General features: G+C 36.3%; 1 protein-coding gene across 5 annotated transcripts in view; it reads left to right on the plus strand.

Moving 5' to 3' along the window:
* The window catches only part of ATL2 (atlastin GTPase 2), a 57,859-nt gene that overhangs the window by 40,209 nt on the left and 3,815 nt on the right, over positions 1-13,835 (plus strand). For all 5 annotated transcript variants that reach the window (XM_027033583.2, XM_053201016.1, XM_027033584.2 and 2 more), the window contains 8 exons: positions 1,433-1,567; positions 2,865-2,969; positions 6,368-6,418; positions 6,713-6,769; positions 8,206-8,298; positions 10,806-10,944; positions 11,735-11,862; positions 12,903-12,959. In XM_027033583.2, coding sequence (XP_026889384.1) covers positions 1,433-1,567; positions 2,865-2,969; positions 6,368-6,418; positions 6,713-6,769; positions 8,206-8,298; positions 10,806-10,944; positions 11,735-11,862; positions 12,903-12,959 — 765 coding nt within the window. The remainder of the gene's footprint in view (positions 1-1,432; positions 1,568-2,864; positions 2,970-6,367; positions 6,419-6,712; positions 6,770-8,205; positions 8,299-10,805; positions 10,945-11,734; positions 11,863-12,902; positions 12,960-13,835) is intronic.

Below are 13,835 nucleotides of genomic sequence, written 5' to 3' on the forward strand. Positions count from 1 at the left end.
TCATGTATTATGTCCAAGATTTACTTTTCCAGATAAATTATCTTACAAGTATTTTAATTTTCATATTATTTTACAATTTTTAATTAGAGCCATTTAGCCCTGTGATTTTATTTAATTTAGTTTAATTTATGTTATTTTAAGTGTTTGAGAGCGAGCGAGTGTTAGCAGGGGAGGGGCAGAGAGAGAGGGAGAGAGAGAATCCCAAGCAAACTTGGGGCTTGGCTTGATCCCACAAACTGTGAGATCATGCATGACCTGAGCCCAAATCAAGAGTTGACGCTTAACAACCAACTGAGCCACCCAGGCGCCCCTAGTCCTGTGATTTTAGTTAAAACATTTTAGGGGCGCCTGGGTGGCGCAGTCGGTTAAGCGCCGACTTCAGCCAGGTCACGATCTCGCGGTCCGGGAGTTCGAGCCCCGCGTCGGGCTCTGGGCTGATGGCTCAGAGCCTAGAGCCTGTTTCCGATTCTGTGTCTCCCTCTCTCTCTCTGCCCCTCCCCCGTTCATGCTCTGTCTCTCTCTGTCCCAAAAATAAATAAACGTTGAAAAAAAAAAAAAAACACAAAACATTTTATTATGGGGAAAATTTTAAACATATCCAAAGATAGAATAACATCATGAATCCCACTGGATGTGTCAACATTTTGCTGATCTTCTTTCATCTGTATTCCTCTCTGTGCTTTTAGTTTTTTGCTGCAATATTTTAAAGCAAATATGAAGCGTATTTTTCACCATAAACTTGAGTTTTTAAAAGATAAGAACTATGTTATTGTTAGTATTACCCACAATACTGTTATCATGCCACACAATCATTTTTACTCTGAGTTAGCACCGCCTAGTAAAATAGCGTGAGTTCAGATTTCCCTTTTGGTTTTGAAAAAGACTTTTTTTTTTTCTTCTTACAATTGAATTGTTTGAATCAGGTCCAAGCAAGTCTTGTGGTTATTTTTAAAGTAGATATTTTTTAAAGAAAAAAATTAAGGCAGTGTGAAAAGCATTTTTAGTATAAGCTATTCTAAGAGAGCGGTGCTTTTTTGACAGCCATTCTCTCTGGAATTGACTTGTGCTTATCTGTACAAGAAGATGTCACAATAGCTGGCATCTATTTTTTATGCTTTTTAAACATAGGAAATTTTCAAAATGGGAAAAACTGGGTGTGGCCTCACTTACATAGAAATCTAGACAGCAAAAATCTGAGATTTGAGAAGGTTCGGGTTTGTAGGAGACCACATCTCTCTAAGACAAAGCACCTCAGGTGGGATTTGGGATTGCTCTCGTAACTACTTGCGTGATGTTACTGTGTATCTTATCTTGCTGGACTTACTTACCTGCCTTGCCTCATCTATAAAATAAACAATGGGTGATTTCTTACACTTCTCCTCAGTTCTTTATTTCTTGTGTTTTATTTTACATTTATGCTTGACTTTAACAGGATTCTCAAAGTTGGATTGGTGGAAACAATGAACCGTTGACTGGCTTTACATGGCGAGGTGGTTGTGAAAGAGAAACAACAGGCATACAAGTCTGGAATGAAGTATTTGTGATTGACAGACCTAATGGAACAAAAGTAAAATTCTGTTTATATTTTTTACTGTTTTTTTTTCCTTCCATATTCTGTTTTGAACTGTTTTCTCATACTAAAGATCAAAACAACACAGAGCTATTAATGTCTGATAACTTTAACATCACATCTATGGATTATGTCAAAATGTGTGAGATATGTAGCGTAGAGTACTTTTCTTGACTTAATTGCTCATTTTGACATTATTTCATTTTATTTTCTTATATATTTTTTTATTTGTCTCTTTGGGTTTTGTTTGGTTTCATTTCAAGTTTTTATTTAAATTCTAGTTAGTTAACATATAGTATAATACTGGTTTCAGGAGTAGAATTCAGTGATTCCTCACTTACATACAACACCCAGTGCTTATCACAAGTACTCTCCTTTTTTTCCCCTTAGTTTTAAGTTTATTTATTTGTTTTGAGAGAGAGAGAGAGAGTGAGTAGGGGAGGGGCAGAGAGAGAGAGAGAGAGAGAGAGAGAGAGAGAGAGAGAGAGAGAAAGAGAATCCCAAGCAGGTTCTGTCAGTGTGGAGCCTAATGTGGGGCTTAAACTCATGCACTGTAAGATCATGACCTGAGCTGAAACTGAGAATTGGATGCTTAACCAACTGAGCCACGCAGGTGCCCCAGCCCTCCTTTTTTTTTTTTTTTTTTTTAAATTTTATTTAGTTTTAGTTTGTTTTTATTTTTGTGAGAGAACATAAGCAGGGGAGGGGGAGAGAGGGAGGGGGACAGAAGATCCAAAGTGAGCTCTGTGCTAACAGTAGTGAGCCTGATGTCGGGCTCAAACTCATGAACCGGCTCATGACATGAGCCAAAGTTAGATGCTCAACTGACTGAGCCACCCAGGCACTCCAACAAGTGCCGTCAATACCCATCACCCGTTTAGCCCATCCCCCTGCCCACCTCCCTTCCATCAACCCTCAGTTTGTTCTCTATGGTTAAGAATCTCTTACAGTTTGCCTCCCTCTCTTTTTCCCCCCTTCTTCTATGTTCCTTTCTTCTAAGTTCCACATATGAGTGAAATCATAAGTTGTCTTTCTCTTTTTTTGCTTAGCATAATACACTGTAGCTCCATCCACATCATTGCAAATGGCAAGATTTCATTCTCTTGGATGGCTGAGTAATATTCTAGTGTGTCCACATATCTTTATTCATCAGTTGATGGATATTTGGGTTCTTTCTATAGTTCGGCTATTGCTGATAATACTGCTATAAACGACATTTATCATTTTAAATTTGGTTTTAATAGTCATTACTGATGAGTGTTTTACTTAGTATTTTAAACTTTTAAATTCCTAGGTGGCTGTGCTGCTAATGGATACCCAGGGTGCCTTTGATAGCCAGTCAACTATCAAAGACTGCGCAACGGTATTCGCTCTGAGCACCATGACTAGCTCGGTCCAGGTGAGACATGAAGTGCTGTGCTATGATTGGGTCAGATAGTCCTAATACCTTTGCTTTTTCTCAAAATGCCTTTTCATTGGAGAAAAAAGGATTAAAAAAATTTTTTTTAAATAAACATTAAAAAATGTTTTTGAGAGAGACAGAGTGTGAGTGGGGGAGGGGCAGAGAGCGAGGGAGGAGGACAAAATTTGAAGCAGGCTCCAGGCTCTGAGCTGTCTGCATAGAGCCCGATGTGGGACTCAAACTCACAAACCATAAGATCATGACCTGAGCTGAAGTCGGCTGCTTAATTAGGTGCCCCCCCCCCCCCCCCCGAGAAAAAAGGATTAAAGTCAGAGTTATTTACATTTCTCATTGGTCGTGTATATTTCACGCTTACTATTCTGGCTCACAATGTGAAATTTCATACTTTGGTTATGTAGGAAGTAATAAACCAAGATCCAGGCCCTTTGGTTTTTCATCATAGCATCTATGCCTTTTTTTTTTTTTAAAGGAAAAGCTATTGCATGTTATTTTTAATTGAATTCAGTCATGTGGTTCCCAGATACAGTAAGGTGTACAACATATCTTTTATATTTTGACTAACAAACTAAAAAAAAAAAAACCCAAGTAATTAACCTTAGTTTTCTTCTTGACATGTATGGCAACTAGTACTTGATTATTTGAACTAATGGTGATAGAGGCATAAGAATTAATTCATATTTAACTTAGGAAATATATATGATGTTTCTATGATACACTAAGGACTTATAGGACCCGTTTAATTTAGAAAGCGGTAATAAAATCCCTTCTGGTTTTCACTTACTCTATATTCTAATTGTGTTTGGTATTGTATCAAGTTCTTGTCTCTTCAAGCTAGGCCATCTCTTTTCTGTATAATTTAGACTGATGGACTGAATTAAACCACCACATGTCATTTTGTATCTCTTTATTGTCTCTTTATGAGATCATCTGTGGTCGATGCTTCTCTGACTGAAAAATGAATTATTGAGTAAGGTGGTTAGCCCTAGCTGGTGATGATGTATCCAGAAGTGTATATGCAAATATTAGAAATATGTGCTCCTTCTGAGATAATAGAGATTTCTTACTGATGGTAGATCATAAGTGATTCTGTCACAGTGTCTTGGAATTTTTGTAATGCTTTCTGGTTTTCTTTTCTGGTAATATTCCGAACACATGTCTGGTCTCTGTAAGTTCCCATTTCCTTCCTTCTTCAATTTGAAATAGCTGTCAGAATGGAAGGGAATTTGGGATGTTATTCTGATATAAAAAAGGAGTACTTTTCAGCTTGGCTTCTGTTTATTATAGGGCTGGGAGCTCTCTTACTACCAATTAAATGATACTTTGGGGGGAACCCTTAGAGTATCTTTTCTCCATTCTGTTCTACTTTTTTTTCTTTTTTTTTTTTTTAATCCTACAAGGTGGCACAACTCCCATTTCCTTGAGGCAGGCAGAAGCCAATCATTGTGCCCCTCGAATTAGCTGGCTCTGTAGCTTACCTTAAAATATAATATAAGAGAATTCTCTGTTCTGAAGCTTGTACCTTGGTGTTCTCTTGTTTATATATTCAACCTTATGATAGTAGGAGGCCTGGTTTTGGATAACCACTTAGAGCCACTCAGCCACTTTCTTATCTGTAAAATGAGGATTTTATCCATCTTAGCTGTGATTGTTGTGTGGAGGTAGAAATAAGATCTAAATGAGATAATGCATAAGAAAGTGCTTTGTGAACAATAAGTAACAAAGGTTAAAATTATTTTTATTATTGTTTTCTTCCTCTTTGAGACTACATTTCTCTTCCTTACATAAGTTATCTGGTTGATAAATAAATGACAAATCCTCTTGTCATTTATTCTTTCAACAAATGATTATTGAGCATCTATTAAGTAAGAGTCCATGTGCTAAGTACTAATGATCTAAGGTAAACAGATCCTCTTTTCTCTTTGCTGTTTGCAACCTGGCCTTCACAATGAAAGTATCTCAACCTGTTTTCTAAAAGCTAAGGCCCTATGGGTAAGAATAGGTTGGTCATGTTTTTAGATTGTAAGTTTGGCTCCAGTATAATCATCTCAGTCATTAATTACTTTTTAAGTACCATGTTTGGAGTTAGTCAGCTGAGAATGTCGTTTTAGGTTTGCTGGCCTATTTTGGCTGTTTATATTCTTGACCTCTGAGTGATTCAGCTAGATTATCACTTATTTGCCCTTAGAACAAATTGTTCTGTCTTTGGAGTAACCCTGTTTTCTTAGACATAAGTTGTCTTTCAGCAGAGGTGACATCTGTGGACACCCACTTTTCTCCTGTGATGACCTATGTCACTTTTTAACCTGACTCAGAAGGATTGGACCTTTTTTTCAAATACAGTCTTTTCTCCAGTTTCCCTTCCTTGACACTACTTATACCTTCAGCTCTGGGCTCTGTGCCTTGGAGAGCCTCCTAAAAAATTCTAGAAAGGGAAAGAGTGCCACCTACTGTTACTTGTTCAGCTACTACAGCCTGGTAAAATTTTCATTTTAAGTTATTTAGACAAACGATTTACTTAAAGTTAAAAAAAAAAAAAAGAGCCATATTAGAGTTTGTGGTAGTTGAGACACCCACCAAATAACTATGAACTACTTATGTAAGCTATAAACTATATATATAAACTATATGTAAATATAATATATAAATATATGAATATATAAATGAATATATGAATATGAATATATAAACAAATATAAACTACATATAAACTATAAAATACACTCATTCACTCACACTGTGATTATACCAGGGAGGAAAATATCTTTGTAGAATTATGCCCCGCATATTCATTGACTTAGAAAAATAATTGTGGGGGGCGTCTGGGTGGCTCAGTCAGTTGGGCGGCCAATTTTGGCTCAGGTCATGATCTCACGGTTCATGAGTTCGAGCCCCGCGTCGAGCTCTGTGCTGTCAGCATGGAGCCTGCTTCGGATCCTCTGTCCACCTCTCCTCTCTGCACCTCCCCTGCTCATGCTCTCTCTCTCTCAAAAATAAAAAATATTAAAAAAAAAAAAAAAAAAAAGAATTGTGAAAGCAATCTTCACTCTATTAAAAAAATGATTATAACATTAAAGAAACTGAAAAGGAGGAAAAAAACCTTATTACATGACATACTTTTAAAAATGTCTGCCACTTTCTAGGTCCCTTATGTGTGTATTCATGATTTTTACCTAATTTCCTACCACTGCTTCCCCCTTAATGTTTATCCTGTTAGGAAAAAAGAGAAAATCCTTTTCATGTGCCACTGGTTAAGCTAATGGCTAAATGATTCATTTGTGCTAAGGTTATAAAATAACCTCCATTTCTGCAAGTAAAGTTAGAAACAGCTGGGTATTAAAAAAAAAAAGAATAAAAAGATTATTTTGTTTTAACAGGTATATAATTTGTCTCAGAATATTCAAGAAGATGATCTTCAACACTTGCAAGTATGTATTTCTCAAAGAATGTGTGCCAAAGAATTGAAAATATAATTCTTATTTAATCGTGACTTTCCATCTGGAAGCCCATTTTAGTATAAGAAGATTGAATATTATATGAGTTTAAATTGACGTATTACTTCTTAACTAGAAGAAATTTTAATGTATGCCCAGTCTGTTAGAAAATTAAGTGCTTAACTTTCAAATGATTTTAAAGGCTCTGATGTCTGATACAGAAAGGCTTTACAGATATCTTCTTTCAGTCTCTTTGGAGGCGTTATTTTAAATAACTTGCTTTAATAGTTATTTACAGAGTACGGCAGACTTGCGATGGAAGAAATCTACCAGAAACCATTTCAGGTAAATAAGCATTTTATCCTTTTTAAAAACTTACCTATAAATAGCTATCAAGCCACCTGTCTTTTAAGTCTGAAGATACTTAAAAGGTAAGAGGATATTACAAAAAATTCATTTTTAGCAGCAGATTCAATGGAGTTGAAACTAATGTCATTACCACCTGATCAGCAGTAGGCTCACAGAATAGGAAATAGAACTAATGAATATAGTTTGATCCTTAATACTTAGATTAAGTGGTTAGTGTTTTCTCTTAGAGATTATTTAATTCCTAAACTTTAGACAGCCATGTAAATTTCTTGTATACATGGTAAACTATTACAGAATAATATTACTGGGTTTTTTTTTGGTTTTTGGTTTTTGTGGTATATTACAAGTTGAGGTTAGTCCTGTTATTCTTTATTTTGGTTTCATGTAGAAAAGTTCCAGAATTTATTAGACCTCTCCCCTCCCTCCACCTCTTCAATCTCCATATGTTTTTTATTCCTTTAAAATGTCAGGTACAGAATATTAAGTCAGAAATTAACCTGGGTGGAGTTATTTGAGAAGCATATGTTATGCTTGCTTCTGTGGAATCCTGTCATGACAGAGATTTAAAAAAAAACAAAAACAAAAACAAAGTTGATTTCAGATAGTTTCTTTTTTGAAGTAAGTGTAATTTATAAGTTGACGTTAGTACTAGTCAGTTGTGTTATAGGAGGTGGGAATGACTCCACCCGGTTTGCTCATCAGTCTCTGAAATTCTTCCTGTGTGACAGCATTGCTGGTGATTCTCAAGTGTTGGTGGGTTTACATTGATTCTGCCTCAGTCTTGTCTAGCACAAGTGATCACTTTTATGAAATAATCTGGGCAGCTTATGGCTTTTTTGTGTATATGGATAAATATACTCCATTTGGCCTATATCAGTTTTTTTGACCTGGGATAATTTTTGACATTTCTGGTTGTCACAGTTTTTGAAGGGAGGTTAATGCTACTGGCATAGTGCGTGAAGGCCAGAAATGCTGTTCAGCATCCAGCCACGCACAACTAAGAACTGGTCCAAATACTTAGGAGCTGAGATTGAGAATCCTAAGCACATATGAGTAAAAAATTCAGTCTAAAATTAGATTAGTTGGTCTTTTAGTTATACAACCTTGATTTAAAATTATGATCTGTATGCCCTGTTAGGCCTTTTGTTCATTTTTAAAGACCCTGTATTATTGCTTGTGGTGGCTCTTTCTTTACATACCATGAAGTTCTCAAATGGAGGCAGTTGCTTGGTATAGGGGCTGGGAGTGTTGTTGGCTGAGAGAAGCCCTTGCTATCCATATGAGCAGTATTAACCATTTGGTTACTGTAACTTTTGATAAGGAATTCTTAGGGGAGGATTGTTAAATTGTTAAAGTAGTGATTTTTTTGTAAAATCTTGTAAGAAATGATTTCCACTGTTTTCTTTCTATAGACATTAATGTTTTTGATCCGAGATTGGAGTTATCCTTATGAACATTCATATGGTTTGGAAGGTGGAAAACAATTCCTTGAAAAGAGATTGCAGGTAAACCCCCATTTCCCAGTGAGGAGAGCATAAGCACCCAGCCAGATGAAGGAGTGGGCTGTCTGGACTACTGCTTAGACTTCCAGTCTCTCAATGTCTTTGGCATAAATCGTGTGTCCCAGGTTAGCCCAGGTGGCTCCATACAGAATGGATGAAAAGTAAATTGGTCGTATTTCTGCCAAAGAGGCCAATGCCCTTGAATAGAAACTAAGGAACAAGTATTTCTCTTTAGAACCAACTGTAAATCAGTACTCAAAATATAAAAATTTGAAGGAGACTAACTTTTTGAATTTACTTAGATTGCATGTGTGTCTCTTTCTGGCCCAGCTGAGCTTCTGAACATTTGGGACAGCCTGGATAATATAGTGTGCATATATTGAACACAGATGATGTGAGACCCTCTCTCCAAAGAGATGTCACTATCCTAGATTGACAGCATATAGAGCTAGAAGAGGGATCTTAAACATCATCTATTTAAAAATTTTTTTAAATTATTTTTTTTATTTTGAGAGAGAGAGTGTGCACAAGCTGGGGAGAGGGGGAGAAGGGAAGAGAGAGAGAATCTTAAGCAGGCTCCATGCTCAGCACAGAGCCTGACATGGGGCTTGGTCCTACCACCCTGGGATCATGACCTGAGTTGAAATCAAGTCAGATGCTCAACTGACTGAGCCACCCAGGTGCCCTCACCCTTCTTTTTTTTAATATATAATATAACTGGAACCCAAAACAGTGACGTACCTTTCGTCGCTTAACTAATTGTTGATAACTGGGACTAGCACCCAAATATCCGGACTCCTGGCCCATGTAATATGCTACACCAAGGCCATTCCTAAAGAATAACCTCACCAACATGATCCTTTCTTCCTAAAGTTACCCTCCCCTGGAAGTACTTGGGGAAACCCTCAGGTCAGATACTACTCACCTACTCACATACACAAAGAATACATGAAAATCCCATAAATTCATAAGTAGAAGGGTCATCTTTTTTTGGTTAATAAAATTTTATTTCCCTTTAGGATGATGCATTTAGTTTCTCAACCACATTCAAAAACTTGGAGTATAATATAATTTTCTTATCACTAAAATGAGATTAAGCCAATTCCTCATTTTTTGGGTTTTTTGAAAGGCATTTCTAGACCCCGTTGTCAGAGATAATTTCAGCCGTCAGAGTTTTCTCTGGTTTGTTCAGAAGAAATTAACACAAAGCACATCAGGCATGTTAACAACTCAGAATCATGTACTTCAAAGACAAAATTTTTTTTTTTTTTATCTCATTGACATGATACAGGAAACTGCTCAGATGATGATGAATTTATACAAACTGAACATAGGTGCGTAACAGCACCCATTTTCATCCACTAACCCCCAAGCCCTCTGGTACTGTCCTGACCTGACAGGTGCTGTGTGTACTTTTTATGAAAGGAACCACATACAACATGTATTCTTTTGTGTCTAGCTTCTTTTGCTTAATATTATGTTTCTGAGATATTGTTGCATGTAGTTTCGTTCATTTATTCTCATTGCTATGCGGTGTTCCATTACATGAATAGACAACAGTTTCTTCATTCTACTCTTGATGGAGATTTAGGTAGTTTCCAGGTTTTGTCAGTTATAAATGGTGCATTTTTTTTTTTTTTAAATGGTGTTTGAGAAGAGTCTGAGTGAGTATATGAGTTATATTGGGATAAGTAGCTACTAAAAAAAATCGAAGTTTGAGGGGCTGGGTGGCTCGACTCTTGATTTCTGCTCAGGTCATGATCTTATGATTTGATCCAGCCCTGTGTTTAGCTCTGCGCTGACAGTGCGGAGGCTGCTTGGGATTCTCATTCTCTCTCTCTCTCTCTCTCTTTCTCTCTCTCTCTCTGTCTCTCTGCCCTCCCCCCCCCATTTGCATGCACTTGCTCTCTCAAACATTAAAAACAAACAAATAAATTAAATAAAAGTCTAAGTTTAGGATTTTCTTCCAGAAAATACATAGCAGTCTCTCTTCCCAAAACACTGGTAACTAGCATCAATCATAAATAATCATTTGGAGTAAGTACTGAAATTCCAGTAAGTTTCAGAGGTTCTTTGGACTTTATTGGAGCTTTTTCACTTGAGCTGTTATTTTGCTCAAGGGCTAACCTTTTTATTAGCAAATTAGTACTTTGTTTTTTCTCTTTGCTGTTATAAATACTTTAAAGGCAAATCCTTCATTTATTTACTGGTTTGTACACCACAGCCACTACTTTTTAGTCTGGTGTTGGATATTCTGATTAGTTATTTGTGCATTTGTATTTTTTCATATTTAACATGGGAAAAAACATCTTTTCTAGTTTTAAGACAAAAGTGGGTGGGGTCTTACTAAAGGGGTCAGAAATGCATCTTCAGTAAAATTTTATATTGTCAAAAAACACCCATCTGGAGTAGCATCTGAGTTAAGTGTGCATACTTGTGAGTGTGTGTGTGTTTTCTTGAGAATTTTTTTTCCTTGTTTGTGCCTTTACGCTGTCTCCTTCTGCCCTCAGGTAAAACAAAATCAACATGAAGAGCTACAGAATGTAAGGAAGCACATTCACAATTGTTTCTCAAATCTTGGTTGCTTCCTTTTGCCACATCCTGGTCTTAAAGTTGCAACTAATCCTAGTTTTGATGGGAGATTGAAAGGTGGGAATTCCCATTCTTGCTAAAATCAGAATTTATTTTTTAGAGGCTGAGAGTTTTAAAAAAAAATACATGGTTCCTTAAATTTTCTGTCTTCTACTGGAAGACATTTTGATGCATTGTTAATGAGGTGATATTAATGCTCTGTGTGGTCTGTCTAGCTTTCCATTGGGCTGTTGTAGACTTGTAGTGTTTGGATTAGCGTATTTTATAATGTGGTCTGTTGTTCATCACCGGTGTCCTAAAAATCCCGAAGGCTGAGAACATTTCAGTATTTCATCTGTTTGTAGTCTGTAAAATGTTTTATGAATATATCGTATTCATGTAATCAGATTTAAGTCTCTGTTTTAGGGATGATGTAATTTTTTGAGTATGTCCTAGGATTTGAGCATGATGGCAAAAGGCTGGAGGAATAATGAAATTTTTACAGAATGGCTGGAAAACAAAATCTAGTATTAAAATTTAGTATAATTTCATGAATTGTTTGCCTTTTGAAAAGGATAGTTTAGTCAGTACTAATGTGGAATTTATTGTGGTAGTCCACAATTTATTATTTGACCTGAAAGAATTACTGGGGCATGAGGGAAATGGAGCAGGGGCGGAGGGGGAGAGTATATTTTTTCCTAGGAGATACGATGTGTTGGGATAAGGTTTTTTAAATGAATGTACTCGAGGAATAGATCGTGTATACTGTCATTTCATGAAACAGAATGTTATTAGCTCTTACCAGTGGGGACTTCTTTACTCTTTCTTCTTTTGACTAACATGTTGGTTTGTATTTCGTTTCCACTAGATATTGATGAAGACTTTAAGCGAGAGCTTCGAAATCTGGTTCCATTGCTGCTTGCCCCTGAGAATTTGGTAGAAAAAGAGATAAGTGGATCTAAAGTCACTTGTAGAGATCTTGTAGAATACTTTAAGGTAGGAAAACTGCTACGTTAAATGACTTGGTCTCAGTTAGAAATAGAGCTGACTTAAAACTCATATGTATGTACAAGAAATTTCCTATCTTTATTTTACAGCAACAAAGTGAAATTAATAATTTTCCCTTCTTTGCATTGGCTGTGCCAATTTTTAAGGATATCTAAAATGATAGCAGACAACTTGTATGTTCTAGACGGTGGTTTTGTTTATGGGATTACCCTCCGTTTCCTCCAGCTCTGGTAGGGAGAGAAGAAGAGCCATTCACCATGTAATTAATTGTAATGCCACTCTCTCATTTGTGAAGGACAGTGGATATGGGGAGTGGCATTCTGCCTCTTGAGTTCTCATAAAAGAGCCTTCTCTCTGAGTTCTTGAGGACTTAATAGGAGCAGCTGAAAGTATCAAACTGGTTTCTGAATCCAATTACTTGTAGATTTTTTTCTCTCTCTCTGCTCTTCTTTAGTCTTCATAGCTTGCTTGCCAGAGCAAGACCATTATCAGGGTTCTAGTTATTCATAGTAGTTACGGGTAGATGGAAGGGAAACTATAGTTAACTAAGAGTGTATTTTTGGTCATTTATTGGACAGTTGGTCACTTTCATAGCATTTTTGGTTAGTTGTGAAGTAATTCAGTCAGTAGAAAGTTGAGATGAACAATTTCTATATGGACTTGTTAAAAACTGTCATCTTTCCTTCTTACTCTTAGAGCACAAATTAGGTAATTTTTTTCTTGAACTGAAATATCATTTAACTTGATTGAAGTGAAATATTGAGTAAAAATGTCTAACATTTAAAACAGTAACAGTAGGGGAGAATTATGGATTCCTTTTCATAAAGTGGGTGGCATTGTATATGTTACTTTTAAATATAACTTTTATGCACGTTGGAATTCTATTTAGAAACATCTCTCTAGGATATTATTTAGCATATGTTTAAAAGTATGAATTATTTTTATATTTAATGGATTTTTTTTTTCCCTTCGGAAATCTAGAGCCAATTGTTTAACCTGCCAATGTAAAGAGTCTTTTATATTTTTAGGCTTACATTAAGATTTATCAAGGAGAGGAACTTCCACATCCAAAGTCCATGCTTCAGGTAGTGTGTGTGTTGTACGTATATTTATTTTTGAAGGAGAAGAGTCTTTGGTTTAGAGATAAACGCTGGAAGTGGGATAATGCTTCTTTGCACGCAAATGAATTTCAGATATTTAAGTCAATACGGGTCATGGGTCCTGAAGTTTTTCTATGATTGCAGACCTTGCACACATAGGCCATCAGAAATAAAGTTGCTAGAGAAGTGTAGAAAACTTCCTCTTGCAGGAGATAGCTTAATAAGGGCCTGTCTAAACCAAACTTCTTCTCTTCTCTGAGTCTGTGACATTGAATGTTTTTAGTAAGGCTTATTTCATCTTGGTATTAACGATTTAGAGCTGCTTCTAGTACATACAGGTTTTTTTTTTTTTTCTTTTTTCTCTCTCTCTTTTTTAAAAGGTGTTCTTTCGGGACAATGTTATTTTAATGTTTATTTATTTTTGAGACAGGGAGAGACAGAGCATGAACAGGGGAGGGTCAGAGAGAGAGGGAGACACAGAATCTGAAACAGGCTCCAGGCTCTGAGCTGTCAGCCCAGAGCCCGACGCAGGGCTCGAACTCACGGACCGCGAGATCATGACCTGAGCCGAAGTCGGACACTTAACCGACTGAGCCACCCAGGCACCCCTGGGGACAATGTTATTTTAACCTAAGTTTATTTTTTTTTCATTCATGTCCGTCACTTCTTACTAAATTTTACTAATTTCATTGTGTTCATACTGTTAATTTTTCACCCAAATTTAGGTTTTATTTCTTTCAGATACATATCTAGTTTATGTTTTTTAAGATTTGCTATTTTGGACAATTTTTCAGTTTTATAGCGGATTGAATAGTATTTTCTTCTAAAACTCCTGTAGTAAGCAGTTTTGTGGATTTAAAA

The sequence above is a fragment of the Acinonyx jubatus genome, chromosome A3 (genome assembly GCF_027475565.1).
Source record: "Acinonyx jubatus isolate Ajub_Pintada_27869175 chromosome A3, VMU_Ajub_asm_v1.0, whole genome shotgun sequence".
Taxonomy (NCBI): domain Eukaryota; kingdom Metazoa; phylum Chordata; class Mammalia; order Carnivora; family Felidae; genus Acinonyx; species Acinonyx jubatus.